Here is a 13,337-nt window from a genome sequence, read left to right as displayed (position 1 = left end):
CCCTTTTTTTTTCCCCCTGGCAGCTAATTCAAACTGAGTAGCGACTGGAGCGTCCAAAACAAGAATGAAATTGATATGATCAAAGAACACACAACTATACACGAAAGGGAAGGAAATTAGGTAGGGGGTGGGAAAACATGTTGTATAATTCACTGGCAATTTTATTCCTATGTCTTAATTTTCTACAATTAAAACCGTTTATAATAGGAGTATTTTTCGGAAGTGGAACTTAGGTCTGGTTATACCTTTACTCCTTGCATGGGAAGGAATAGACCTCTTCTCCCGGCTACTCAGGATTTATTTACCGTCGTGTTTTTTCTTGTGCCGTTTAAACGTATTAATTTTCTTCTGGCACTTTCCTGGCACTTACATTTGAGATTTAATTTTAATTAATTAGCTAAGGAGGAGAAAGAAGCGTGTGAGGGTGTGTGTGTCCGCGGACACAAGCTTCGCTCCAACTGCTAAACCTCTGTCCATAATTTTCTCCTTTTGTTCTAATTTAATAAACCCAGCAGGGAAGGGAAACAGGTGCTGGGGGCTGACACCTCCGAGCCCACACACACACACACACACACACACACACAATCCCCTTTTGATCATCTAACTCCACTATTAGGGAAGGAAGACCTTAAGTTCCCATTTTCCGTGTATAATATCTTCTTTATATTGATCCCGCAATTATTTAAAAGAAAGCGTCATCTCCTCCCACTTCTCCAAATAAGGCTATTTAGATGCTTTCCAGATGAGTGGAGGTGTGCTGAAACAGAGCTGACAGCCAAGTATATCACAGCCAACACCATCCTTCATTCGCTCTCTCCCTCTCTGCCCCCCTCCCCCCGGCACACACTTTCAACGTGTCTCTCTTCCAGTGATGAAGATTACAGACTATTATGGGCAAGGGATTAATTTGTAGCCAATTACAATCCAGTGCTAAATATGAATGCATAAATAAGATACAGCCTTGCCTCCGTGTGTGTGCGGGCGAGCGAGCAGGGAGGGGGGGCAGGAGCGCCTGGGCAGCCTGGCGAGGATGATGAGAAGGAAGAAGGAGCAGCTGAGTGGAGGCTCTGAGCCGAGCATCACCTTGTGACTCCCTGCCTCCCCCGGAGGCTCCCGGCGGCCGGACCCAGCGCAGCCCCGGGGAGCTGAAGGCAGCGACTCGTCCTGAGCCGGAGCGGAGCCGGGGAGGAGTTTCCAGATCAACTTCGCCGGAGGAAGGAGGGGGAGAGCGAGAGGGGAGGGCAGGGGGGAGAAGTTGGAACCGAGAGGGGCTCTGCAAAGAGTCATGAATGTGAGCAGAGACAAGGTCGGTGACATCTCCATCCCGGCAGCGGCGGCGGCGGCGGTGACAGCCCCCGCGGGCGGCATCGGCGGGGAGCCCCGGGGCGGCTGCCACGGGGAAGGCATGGACGGCCGCGGGGAGCAGCGGCTCTCGGCCGGCGGCGAGCTGCCGCTCTACTGCCCTGCCAATCGGGACAGGCAAGGGGACAGCCAGAGCAACACCCCCGGACAAGAGGGGGCAGTGGCCGCGCTGCCCATGGTGCACAGAACCACCTCCTTCTCCGTGCTCGACATCCTGGACCCTAACAAGTTCAACAGCAAGCGGCGGCAGTGCGCGGGCTTGTACAAATCGGCGGGCACCGAGATCACGCTGGGGGCGGAGGATAAGCCCGAGGACTCAGGGACGGAGCTGGCCGAGCAAAAGGCTCTTGCCGAAGATTTCGACGCGTGTAAGAAGTCCGCAGAGCTGATCAGTAAGTAGGTCTGGGGGCTAGGAGCCCCCTCCGAGCCGGGGGCTGCCCCGGGTTCCCCCAGCAGGTTCTCGCATGCTTTGACATCTCATCCTTCCCCGCTGGCACCTCGGGAGCCGGGGCGCTGCCGGCAGCCGGCTCCGGGGAGGGACAAACGCGCCCTGCGCTGCTGCGGCTGGATGTAGGGAGTGGGATTCTGAGCCAGGATGCAAGGGGGGAGTGGGATTCTGAGTCGGGATGCAAGGGGGGAGTGGGATTCTGAGTCGGGATGCAAGGGGGGAGCCGGGCGCATCCTGCCGGGATAGGCCGGAGGTGGCGGCGGGCCCCGGAGCTCGGCACTGGCCGGGCTGCTCTCCTCGCATCCCCGGGACACCCGGAGCTGTTCGTGCCGTGCACTCCCGGGAGCGGCAGGATCGACCCCAGGGATGCCAGCCTGGCTGGGCTGGGGAGGAACCCCGCCATCCTCCTCCTCCTCCTCGCAGGGACGGCCAGCGCTGCCTGTGAGCTCCGGCTCAGGCAAACTTGGAAGCGGCTCCTAGGGTTTCGGAGGGCCGGAGTCCCGGCCCCGAGGGTGGGAAACCCCTCCCTTGGTACCCCCACCTCGCCTGGGCCCCCCCAGGCGTTTATGACTTTGTGTCTCCTCTCGCCAGCCTCGGACCCTCTCCCGTCCTCCCCCCGCCGCTGCCGCCCGTTGCTCTGGGCGACAGATTCAATTTTCTCTCTCCCCTTGGCTTTTTTAGGACAAATCAGACTAATTGTGACAAAATGCTGGTTATCTCTGGAAAAACAATTAAATTCCTTCGATTACATTTAAGGTAAAATGTGCTTAGCAGCGTAAAGAGGCTGGATAATGGGGAAAATCGCCCCAGAGTGGCATGTAGGACTGCTTGGATCGATATCCTATTATCGAATTGTGCATATCTCTTTCAAGCACCTTGCAAACTCTTCCCTAACATCTAAATTATAGGGTCAAAATTCGGATAATTACTCGATTAAAACCTATTACACTTATTAGGGCTCGCTATTGATCGGGAATTGCATTCGACCCAAGCTCTAGATTGCTTTTTCTTTCTGGGTCCGAATATCCCAACTTTCTCACCTCTAAACACCGCGACTCTGGGGATCGCAGAGGGTTTCCGGGGAAAGGCTGTCGTAGTGGAAAATATCTATAGTTATTCCATGTCCAGAGAGGGGAAAGAAGAGGCAGCGAGCTACAGGGGATAAACTTCTCGGCTTAGGAAAAATAGTTTGTGTGTCTGGGGCGAGAGATGAGGACTCGGAGGTTTCCAACCCCGCCATAGCGGGACTCTGTCAAGTAAAATTAGGCAGCGAAAGAGGTCTGGAATCTGCTCCAGTCCGAGCCATGACGCATTTTTCATCTGTAAAGCAAGAGCAGGAATTGGGCACTAATAGAATTCAAAAGAGATTTTTAAAAGCAGTGCGGAGCTGGAGTAATTATTCCTCTAAACTCATCTGACTTTCGTCATATTAAATAGATCTGGGCGATCAGAAAGACTGACGAGGTTAACCTATCGCTAATCTCACACTTTTATCTCCAGACAAGGAGAGAAATTTAACTCCATCTCTTCTCTCAAAATAAATATGTTTGGAGGCATCACGGCGCGGTGCGCTTCGCCCGCTGACAAGTTCTCCAGGCACTCCACACATGGACTCCTTCGGTCACATCGCCTAAATGTGATGGCAGTGGCCAGAAATAGACCTGGGACTGCTCGAAAATCACGAAATTTAATTCTTCTCTTTCCCTATCGTAATTAATATTAGTTCAAGTGGTGGCTTAATCTAGGAGAAGTGTTCTGAAAAGTAGCTCTGTCCAGAAAAGTACCAACCCCTGCGAAAAATGCAAAGGATTTCTGGCCAAAGGAGAGTGAAAATAGCGCTCGCCAACAGCCGCTCGTAAAATTATTTTAATGTTAAAAAAAAAGTTTAAACTCCACATTAAATTACCATTTAACCTAGTCCCGGAAAAAAAAAAGCCACACAAAACTAACAAGCCCGGCGTCCATCCCCGTCGCCAATTCTATTCGCGGTGCATTTTTTTGTCTTAAAAAAATTTTAGTTGACCAACGGCTGGGGTTCCCTAGACGGAAAATTGAACTCCGAAACTGGCAGCTGCAGGTTCCCGGTCCGGTCCGTGCGTGGGTGCTGCGGCTGCGCTCAGCCCCCGAGTCTGCCCCGCAGGCGCAGCCACACGCACTTTTTATCAATCGTTGCTGTAAAAAATTACGCCCCGCAATTTCTAGCAGGTCCTACAAGTTGCAGGACGCTTGTGTGCACTCACTGGGTCAGGCTGGGAGAAAAGTGACCCGGTTCTCTTCTGTCCGGTGGCGATCACCCGCGTTTTCCACGCTCCGAGCTGAATAGAAAGCTGGAAAGGGTTCTTAATGAACCCTGAGTTATTAAGAGATATTTTCGGAGTGACAAGGACAACAATACTCTGCCCTTATTTCCCCTGCTGAACCAGCCATATCTGAAATCAGCGCGTTGAACAAAACGCACTTCTAAAACCACCCCTAATTTTACATGCGGGAGTTAGGGGGTCCGACGTGAGGACACGGAGCAAATTTGAGGTGTGTTCAGGTTTGGGGGCAATTAAAAACATCTAAACTGCGGACGGGATGAGGGTGACAGATCAGCGATTCATTTCCTATTTGCGTATCTCGGTTAACCAAGTTAAAGGAGTCCTTGATTAGGGGTTCCCGGAGCCAGAGCCCCGTTGCAGAAGTGAGAGGAGGGAAGTTAGGAGTGTCTGAAAGCACCGGCGAAAAAGGATGGTACTCACGGGCCTCTGCCCCCACCTGTCCGCGGGGCCTCCCCCAGCCCCGTCCCGTGGAGAAGGATTCGCCTCTCGCTCCCCCGAAGGAGCCCGGGCCTGGCCAGGATGAGGAGGAGCCGGTTCTCCGGAAAACGCGATTTGCTCTCAGGCTTCATAATGACAGAATCGTCAGCAGAAGTCCAATAGCCTTAAATATCGGATAATTACCCTGTTCTCCGATGGAGACCCGTTAATTGGAGGGTAATATAAACCCAAATAAATTAAATGACCGTTAACTAGTTTGTACATTGCACAAAATGAGTTTAATTAAGTTTGTATCTGCTCTGCTAATCAATACAAGTATTTACTCCACTTTAATACTTCCATCTCGGGAAGTGACAAGAGGTCAAACCAGACGCAGGAAGGGTTAAAAATGCCAGAGCAAAACCCAGCAAATCGCCCATCGATTCGGAGATCTCCGTCACTAAAATTGTTAGAGGCTCTTTGACATCCCTGCTGCCCGCTCCCCAGGCACGGCCGGCTGAGCCCGGGCAGGGGCTTCTCCCCGGCCGCTGCCAGCGCCCCGCTGACTCTCCGGGCACCCCAGAGATGCTCGAGTATTCGGGAATCCTCACCCTGCTGCCCCCTCAAAGGCCTTTCCAGCCGCCGGGTGTTTGGTGGGCGCGCTGGCGGCCGTGGGAAAGGCGGTACATCCCCTATCCCGGCCGCGTCTCCGCTCTTGCCGAGGTGCGTGTCTCGGAAGGGGCAGCGCTGGCACAGCCTTCCCGGGCTGGACAGCCCCTTCCCGGCCCCAGAGCTGCAGTTCCGAGCCCCATCCCTACCACTGCTGCCCAGCTCCTGTCCCCCAGCCCACCCACCCGCGGCTCAGGGCGGCCGGAGCAGCCCCGCACCCGAGGGGCCCGGACCGGCCGCATCCCCACTGCGGGCGGAGGGGCCGAGCGGGCCGGAGGGGCGGCCGCGCTGCCCGGGCAGCCCTGTCCCGGGAGCAGCGGGGACACCGGGTGGGAGAACCCTCAGGACACCCCGGGGGCCGCACCGGGGGGCTGGGGGCGGGCGGGGCGGGGGCCAGGCCGGGCGGCGAGCCCTAACAGCGGCTGTGGCTTGTCCGCAGAGGACGGGGAGCTCTACAAGGCCGAGGAGTGCGACCTGGACTACAGCAGCCGGCCGAGCCGCAGCCCCGACAGCGAGCTGCAGGACGACGAGGAGCTGTGCAGCGAGGAGAGCGGCAGCACCAGCGGCAGCAGCGGCAGCTCCGGCCCCGCGGCGCCCGGAGAGGCCGAGCCGGGCCCGCTCCGAGCCGAGGCGGCCGAGGCGGGGCTCGTCCCGGCCCCGGCGCCCCCTCCGCCGCCCCCGCCGCCGGCGCCCGTCGGGGCCCAGCCCGGCCCGCAGGCCAAGCCCAAGAGGAAGCGGACGGGCTCGGACTCCAAGTCGGGCAAGCCCCGGCGGGCGCGGACAGCCTTCACCTACGAGCAGCTGGTGGCGCTGGAAAACAAGTTCAAATCCACGCGGTACCTGTCGGTGTGCGAGCGCCTCAACCTGGCGCTGTCGCTCAGCCTCACCGAGACGCAGGTGAAGATCTGGTTCCAGAACCGCCGCACCAAGTGGAAGAAGCAGAACCCGGGCGCCGACACCAGCGCGCCCACGGGCGGCGGCGGCGGCGGCGGGGCGGGGGCCGGGCTGGGCGGCGGGGCCCTGCCGGGCGGGCTCAGCCCCCTCAGCCACTCGCCGCCCATGGGCGCCCCGCTCTCCATGCACGGCCCCGGCAGCTACGCCGGGCACCCGGCCGGAGGGCTGGTCTGCGCTGCCCAGCTGCCCTTCCTGCCCAGCCCCGCCGTCCTCTCGCCCTTCGTGCTGGGCTCCCAGACTTACGGCGCTCCGGCGTTCTACACCCCGCACCTATAAACCCGACGCTCCTTCCTCCTTCTCCTCCTCCTCCCTGCCGGCTCCTTCCCGCTGTGCCCGCCGTCCCTCCGAGGATCACCGGGCCGGGCTCACCGCACGAACCCCCCGCACCCGAGAGGTGAAACCGAGAACCGAGCGGCAGCGACACCGGGGGAAAGGGGCAGCCCCGTGTTCCTGGACCCCCCCCGGGGATGAAAGGAGCGGCCGGAGGCTCCCGGGACCCCGCGGGAGGCTCCCCCGCCCTCGGGCCTTTCTACGACCCTTTTTGTACGCGATATGTCCGGACTGCGCTGCTGAGGGAAGGAGGAGGAGAAACCTCCCTCCCCCGTGTACATACAAGTAGATGTAAATCATCGTTACCTGTATTTTTATTTTCACCGTCCCTCGTTGCTATGTGGGTTTAATTAATTTAATAATTATTATTAATATTATTTACTTTTGGTTTTATTCTGGTCTGGCCACTAGCGAAAGACTTTAAAAGAAAAAAAAAAAAAGATTATGTACCCATCTGACTCTCAGGGTAAAACGGAGAACTATCGGTCCTGTCCCTCGACATTGCAGAAGCAAAGAGGCGCTGCTGCCTCCCGTGACCTCACGGTGACGAGGGACATTTTTTACAAACGTCACTGTCCATCGACCCCCGAGCGGGGCCCGAGGTCCCGCCAGGGAAGGGGAGGTGAGGGCGGCTCCTGGGGTGCAGGGTTGGTTTTTTACGTTAAACATTTCTGTATATTTCTGGTTGTTACAAAATAAAAGAAAAAAAGTTTTAACTTTATAATTAATGTATAAGACGAGGGAGTAAGAGCAAGAGGTGATAAAGAGAGCACTTTGTTTGCTAAACACTTTAAATCAATCAATAAACTCTAAAGAAACGGCGCTTTCCGTGGTGGCGAGTCCCTGGTTTTCGGGTGAATCTTTGAAAGAGAAGTTTCCTCTGAAAAACGCCTGCCACGTGAGACGCTCGGATGGATGTCCTGCATCATCCTTTTTCTTTTCGTTTACTCTGAGAGCGTATTTCTTATACGCAAATAAACTTTATTCTTCTTGTACGAGGGAGGGTATTTCCCTTCTTAGTTTCCTTGTTTGCATTTTCTTAATTGGCTTTGCCGATTTGCGCAATATTACGGACAAAATAAATATCATATACAGAGGGAATCCGACATCTCTGCCATGTTTCCCCCGATGGGAAGTCCGATATTTTGGATTTATGTAAATTTAATAAATAAGCTCCTTCATTCAGATTGCACAACTTTAAAAATAAAATAATCTTTTCATCGCCGTTCCTCTGATTACTTTTAAATTCGTGTCCAAGTTGGTCTTTTATAATACTTTCTTTTTTACTTTCAAAGAAAAAGTCTATAACCGCCGTGAGCACCCCGAGGTGGCTCCGCCGGCCCAGCAGCTCCCAGCCCGCTGGTACCGCGTTTCCCCGCTCCCTGCGTGCCTCCAAAGCTCACGCCGGGGAAGAGCTTTCATTTCCCACTCATTTTAGGTATGGGGGGTTTTTTGTTGGTTTTTTTTTTTGGTTTTTTTTGGGGGGTGTTTGTTTTTGTTTTTGTTTTCTCTCCATGGCAATTCTAAGAACCCAGTATTTTCCGGAGGGATTTTTGGGTAGCAGAGCATCCTCCTCCTCTCGGCACCCGCCTCCGCATCGCTGCCCGGGAGGCTGCCGGGGGTGCCCGGGGTGTCCGGGTTCGCTCCCCGCTCAGCTCCTTTCCCTGCTCCCTCCCGGTCCCCTCAGCCTGGCTCCGATCTGGGATCGTGCCCGGCCGGGAGCTCCACAGCCTCATCCCACTCCCTCGCATCCGTTCTAGAAAGGAATCAAATGGAATTAAATGTTTGAGCCCTCTCGTGGAAACAAAATCTGCCGCGACCGCCGGTGTTGGAGATGGAGGGAGCGGGAGAGGAGCCGGCTGAGCACTGCAGACCCCGCAGGGGCTGAGGCTTCCTCTGCGGGGTCCGGCAGCCTGCGGGAGCCGCGGGCAGGATGCGGGATGCTCCAGGTAACGCGGGATGCTCCGGGCTCTCACTTCCCCGCCTGCAGAAGCCTACAAGCACCAGGAGTCTCTGACCAGACTCATTTGCATTTGTGAAAATAAGATCTTTTACGATGAAAGGAGTTCCGAAGTAAATTTTCAGGGAAAAACATGACAAGTAGTAATGCTTGGAGTGTGTAAGACTGTACTGCTGTGCACAGTTTTTACTGGTAGAAGAAAAGCAGCTAAACTGGGAAACAGGCACTGGGGAGATGCTCTCACACTATGCTGTTGTGCACCAGGTTTAAGTGCCACTAGCAGCCAAACTGCTATCTCAGGTGAGGCATGACACAGCTGAATAAAGAGATAATTCAACCCCTGTCTGCACTCCATGAGCTCCAAGCAGTTCCCTGCCAGTGGGGAATAATTTGGCTCCAACAGGAGCTGCCCAGAGCTTCAGAGTGCAGGATTGCCCTCCTCCAGGCTGGTTAGTGTCCTGCCAGTGAAACCTGCTCATGTGAGTATTATTACTCACAGCTGCTGGATGAAGGAGTCAGTTAGCCTGAGATTCCCAGTCATTAAATGCAATTTAACAAGGCTTCTCACATTTTATGGCAGTGCTGAAAACAGAGCCGCAGGTATCTTTCTCACCATAGTTTAGGAAGTTATTGATAACCCTTGCTCCAGTGCCTCATCCAGAGGTCTGAGATCATAAATTTCTAGAGCAGAGCTGCACAGCCTGAACTCTAGTGTGTGCCTTCCCCAGCATGCAGCACTTGCAGTGGTGTAGGGCATGTTTTACACTCTGCTCACAGGTACTGTCTGTGCCCGGTGGGCATTTGGAGCACCAACACCAAAGAGCCAACTCCAGAAATGCTCCCTGGACCAAAACTCTGCAGCTGGCTCATGGTGCTGGATCAGAGTGCATGGGTGTTAAACTTGACAGTGAGAAGCGTGATGGTGTCAACACAGGGCAGCTGTTGAGGAACATCTCAGGTGTGAGTGCTCAGCCCCTGGTGTGCTAAAGCAAAATGCTCTCACCTGCCTGAACCTCCCAGCTCCATCCCCCTGTTCCTGCCTGCTGACACTCTGGCTCTGCAGGAGAGTCAAACAGGGCTTGATGCAGCATTTGAGGTTGTCCCATTAGGCAGTCACAGAAAGCCCCCAAAGCTGCCACAGTGACCCCCAGCAAGGCCCAAAAGCCAATTCCCATGTGGTGCCTGTGTGGTGTCCCTGCTGCCCTGCACACCATGCCTGGTGCTCCTGCACAGGGCTTTGGAGCTCATTTTCCATGAATCATCAATGGAGCAGAGCAAGTGGAACATTCTGACTGAGGGGATGAGGGCTATGACACAAGCAGGAGGTGTTTGCTCTGGTCCATCCTGTCAGTCAAATTGTCTTTTTAATTACTTTATGATTCATTCATAAAATGTTAAGTGTTAGGGGATTCAGGACAGGGAACACATCCAAGGGGACATTGAGCAGAGCATTTTCCAGAGGGCAGAGACTCAGCTCTAACAGACTGAGCAGCATATTCAAACCCCAATTCAGTGTGGTCAAGTGATGTCTTTGGCAGGTATCAGAGATGATTTGGGGCATCAGCATATTTTTGGACTAATTCCCATGAAATCAATGTTAAATCCACGGGTGCATACCTGTATTAGTAAGAAAAGCTGCAGATATTAATTGCATCTTAGTATTGTTCACTCTGTGAATGAATGAGGTCAAAAAAAAAGAAAGTGCCCTATTTTACTTCATATACTCCAGCTTATACTGAACACGTTTCAGTTGTTCAGTAAAATGTCTTATAATAAAAACAACAGAAAGAAGCACATAAATACAGACAGATACATTCCAAACAACTGAGAGAGAACTGGAAAATATTTCAAAATATTTTGTGTCATTGATTTCACTCAACAGTCAATGATGTTTTACAAAGTCATTGCAAACCAGTTCTGTGTAACAGAACTGCACCTGCAGAAATTTCTTGTGTTGTTTCCACCTGAGCAGGGTGCAGTGAGTTACTTTTTCAATTCTTACAGATTTTTGACATGCATTTCAGAGCATCTGTTTCAGACTGAACTCAGTCATGTTACGCATTTCTAGTCTTATGCTATACAAGTGAAATGTTAAAAATAAAGCTTTGTCTGTATAAACTTAAATCCATTTTCCAAAAATACAGCATGATGTCTGCTTGTAGTCTGCTATATTAACAAATATTAATTCCTGTATTACCTGACAAAATAATTCTGCTCAAATAGTTGAATTTAAATACTCAAAGGAAAATTTTTTTACAGTGTCTGGGCATTTCTGGTCTTCAGGTTCTCTCTCAAAGATAACCAAATAAATATGGTTGTTGTAGAGCCTTTCTTAAGATCAAATAAAATAAAGGTTTTTTTCTGATACAGGAAGATTTTCCAGACTCTGGGAGGTAAACCAAGGCAGGGAACAGAGGGACAGTGGGGATGAAGGGGACAGGCGAGTAAAAAAAGAGGATCTTAATCAGTTTGTTGCTCAAAGTGGGCTTACATAAATGGTTTACATAAACCAAATTCTTCTCTGTCTGGTGGGTTCTTTACTTCTTTCCCCCATGAGTGCTCACACACTCATGTTCTGTGCCACATGCTCACATTAAACAAACATCTCAGGCGGACAGAATGGGGGCTGTCACAGTGAAAATAACCCTGACAGGAAGAGCTCTTTCTCCTTTCCTGATGCTGTCTGGCAGAGATGTGAGTTCATGATACAGAATAGGCTTTAAAACAGGTTATCAAAGCCTTGGAAAGCTACAGCTATGTGCCCATTCAGGAGAAATCCTGTTGATGCTGGAAATCCTATGGATGAGCCTAGTATCAGAGAAGCAGCCAGAAACCAGAGCATGGCCAGAACATAAAAGTCTGGACATGCAGGGTCAGGCAATATCTGCATATGATTTACTAATTTATTCTTATGATGTGACACAGATTCAGGTAGCTAAAACTAGCCAGGCTCACCCAATGTGATAGACTTTATTTTAGAATACATCTTCTAGATTTTCTTCTCTTCAATGACACAGAAACATTTTACAGTGACAATGAAGGAGAGATGACACCAGAGAAAAGAACTGAAATGTTGTCACAGTAACATTTATGTGGGGTGATGGTTTACACTGTAAATATTCACCCCTTCACTAAACTGCTGCTTTTTCACGAGAAGAAAAATAATCCTACTAGACTTAGTACAAATAAATTTATTATTGCTGTTTTTCTTTCTAATTTTTTTTCTCTGTTACCACACACATACATTACAAGAACTCATCGTGCTCATACAGGGACTCTTTCCTGCCTTTTCATTGTAACACAGGTAGAGTGACAAGTTTATTTCCTGTTCCTTGGTTCCCAAAGTCTGCAGGAGGGGAGGAAAAGTGCAGGAAGAGAGCATCTGAATGAGCTGCTGGTTGGGCTCCTCCAACTCCTTGTGTTGACCAGGAGTTCACAGCCCCAAGCTGCACTCTCTGTGACCTGTTAAATGTTTTGAGAGTTGTGATTAAGGATGCTCTTTGGGACTTCAAGCACCAGCATTATGCCTTGTAGGGGTGATTTGGAGTGAAATACTGTGTTTGCCTTGAGCACGCTCTGCAGCACACCTGATCACGCTCACCTCTGCTGCTTCTGCTCCAGCACTGGGGAAAATAAACTCCCCTGCACATGTGGAAGCAGCATTTAATTTCTGCCCTAGTGAAACCGTGTGGCAGACTCTCCTGGTGGTGCTGTTAGCCTTCAGCTGCCAAAAATACTATTACAAAAATTCAAAGATATCCAAAAAGCAATTTCCAAACAAGCAGGATCATATATTATATTTCCATATACCTTTTACAGTGCATGAGGATAAGAGTGGCTCCATAATGGCATTATAAATACAGCAAATTAATGGTGGATGCAATGCCAACACCTTGTCATTATGCAAATTGGAATGTCGGCAGAAATGGTTATTCAACAACCCCTTTCAAAGCCACCACAAGTCTAATGCTGCTCATTACATCTAAACTAATTAGCACCACATTTAAAAAAATTTAATAAGATTTTCCTTAACCCCTCAACAGAGAGGATTCCTCATCATAATGGAAAAACATACGAGCACTTGGCACAGGAGAGCTGGGTTTTGCTCAGGGCACTGGCAGGCAGAAAAGCAAGGGGAAGTCTGCCCAGAAAGCCAAAAGATGATATTTCATCACAGACATTTAGAGACGGAGAAACAGATTGTGCTGACATAAGCCTAGCTCAGTTTGTCCAGGCTCTGGTACAGCCTGTCTCTGGCACAAACACCCCATGCCCTCCTCCCTGGCAGGGCCTGCTCTCCCACCACTCCCCTGAGCTGGCATTTGGGCTCTGGATTCCCCAGACCCAGCTGATAAGAAAGGCTCAGCAAGGACACGAATCCTTTTCTTTCTCCACTCAATCAGCTTTGACGAAGAGGAGGGAAAGCATCAACTCAGAAACAATTAAGGTATCTTTCTCCTTCCATTCCTTCAGGGGCAGCATCCCACTCCCACACCTGGAAGAACAACTTTATGCCATGGGTTATAATTTATCCAGCTGTCAGGCAGCCCTGGCTCTCATCCACATGTACTTTTTAGGGGATGTGCTAAGTTTTGGGATCTTTAGCATCTCTCGCAACTGAAAGGGTGGGGAGGTGCTGCTGGATGGGGAAGGGTCAGATTGGTCTGAACTAGGCTGCTGCTTTGAGGCTTTTCCCTGTTTCTTAATTCCTTAATTAAGAGGATTTTGTAATAGGACCATCACCACATCCAGTAAGAGAGATGCTCTGAGGGTTCTGAATGCACCAGCAGGATCTAATTTCTCTCATTGCCCTCTCACCACCTTTGTAATCCTCCTGGTGTCCCCATCCCACAACCCAGCAGGTGCTGAAGCTCTG

The 13,337-nt window shown here is 51.5% G+C and overlaps 1 protein-coding gene across 1 annotated transcript; it reads left to right on the top strand.

The window, feature by feature from the left end:
• The first annotated feature begins 1,285 nt into the window (after window positions 1-1,285).
• On the top strand, window positions 1,286-6,447 carry NKX1-1 (NK1 homeobox 1). Its single transcript, XM_030947411.1, has 3 exons — window positions 1,286-1,754; window positions 5,657-5,865; window positions 5,923-6,447. The coding sequence occupies exons 1-3, from the start codon at window positions 1,286-1,288 to the stop codon at window positions 6,445-6,447; spliced, it is 1,203 nt and encodes a 400-aa protein (XP_030803271.1).
• The last annotated feature ends 6,890 nt before the right edge of the window (window positions 6,448-13,337 follow it).

The sequence above is a fragment of the Camarhynchus parvulus genome, chromosome 4, assembly GCF_901933205.1.
Source record: "Camarhynchus parvulus chromosome 4, STF_HiC, whole genome shotgun sequence".
NCBI lineage: Eukaryota > Metazoa > Chordata > Aves > Passeriformes > Thraupidae > Camarhynchus > Camarhynchus parvulus.
The sequence above is the reverse complement of the archived record's forward strand: the minus strand, read 5'-3'. Positions and strand labels throughout refer to the sequence as shown.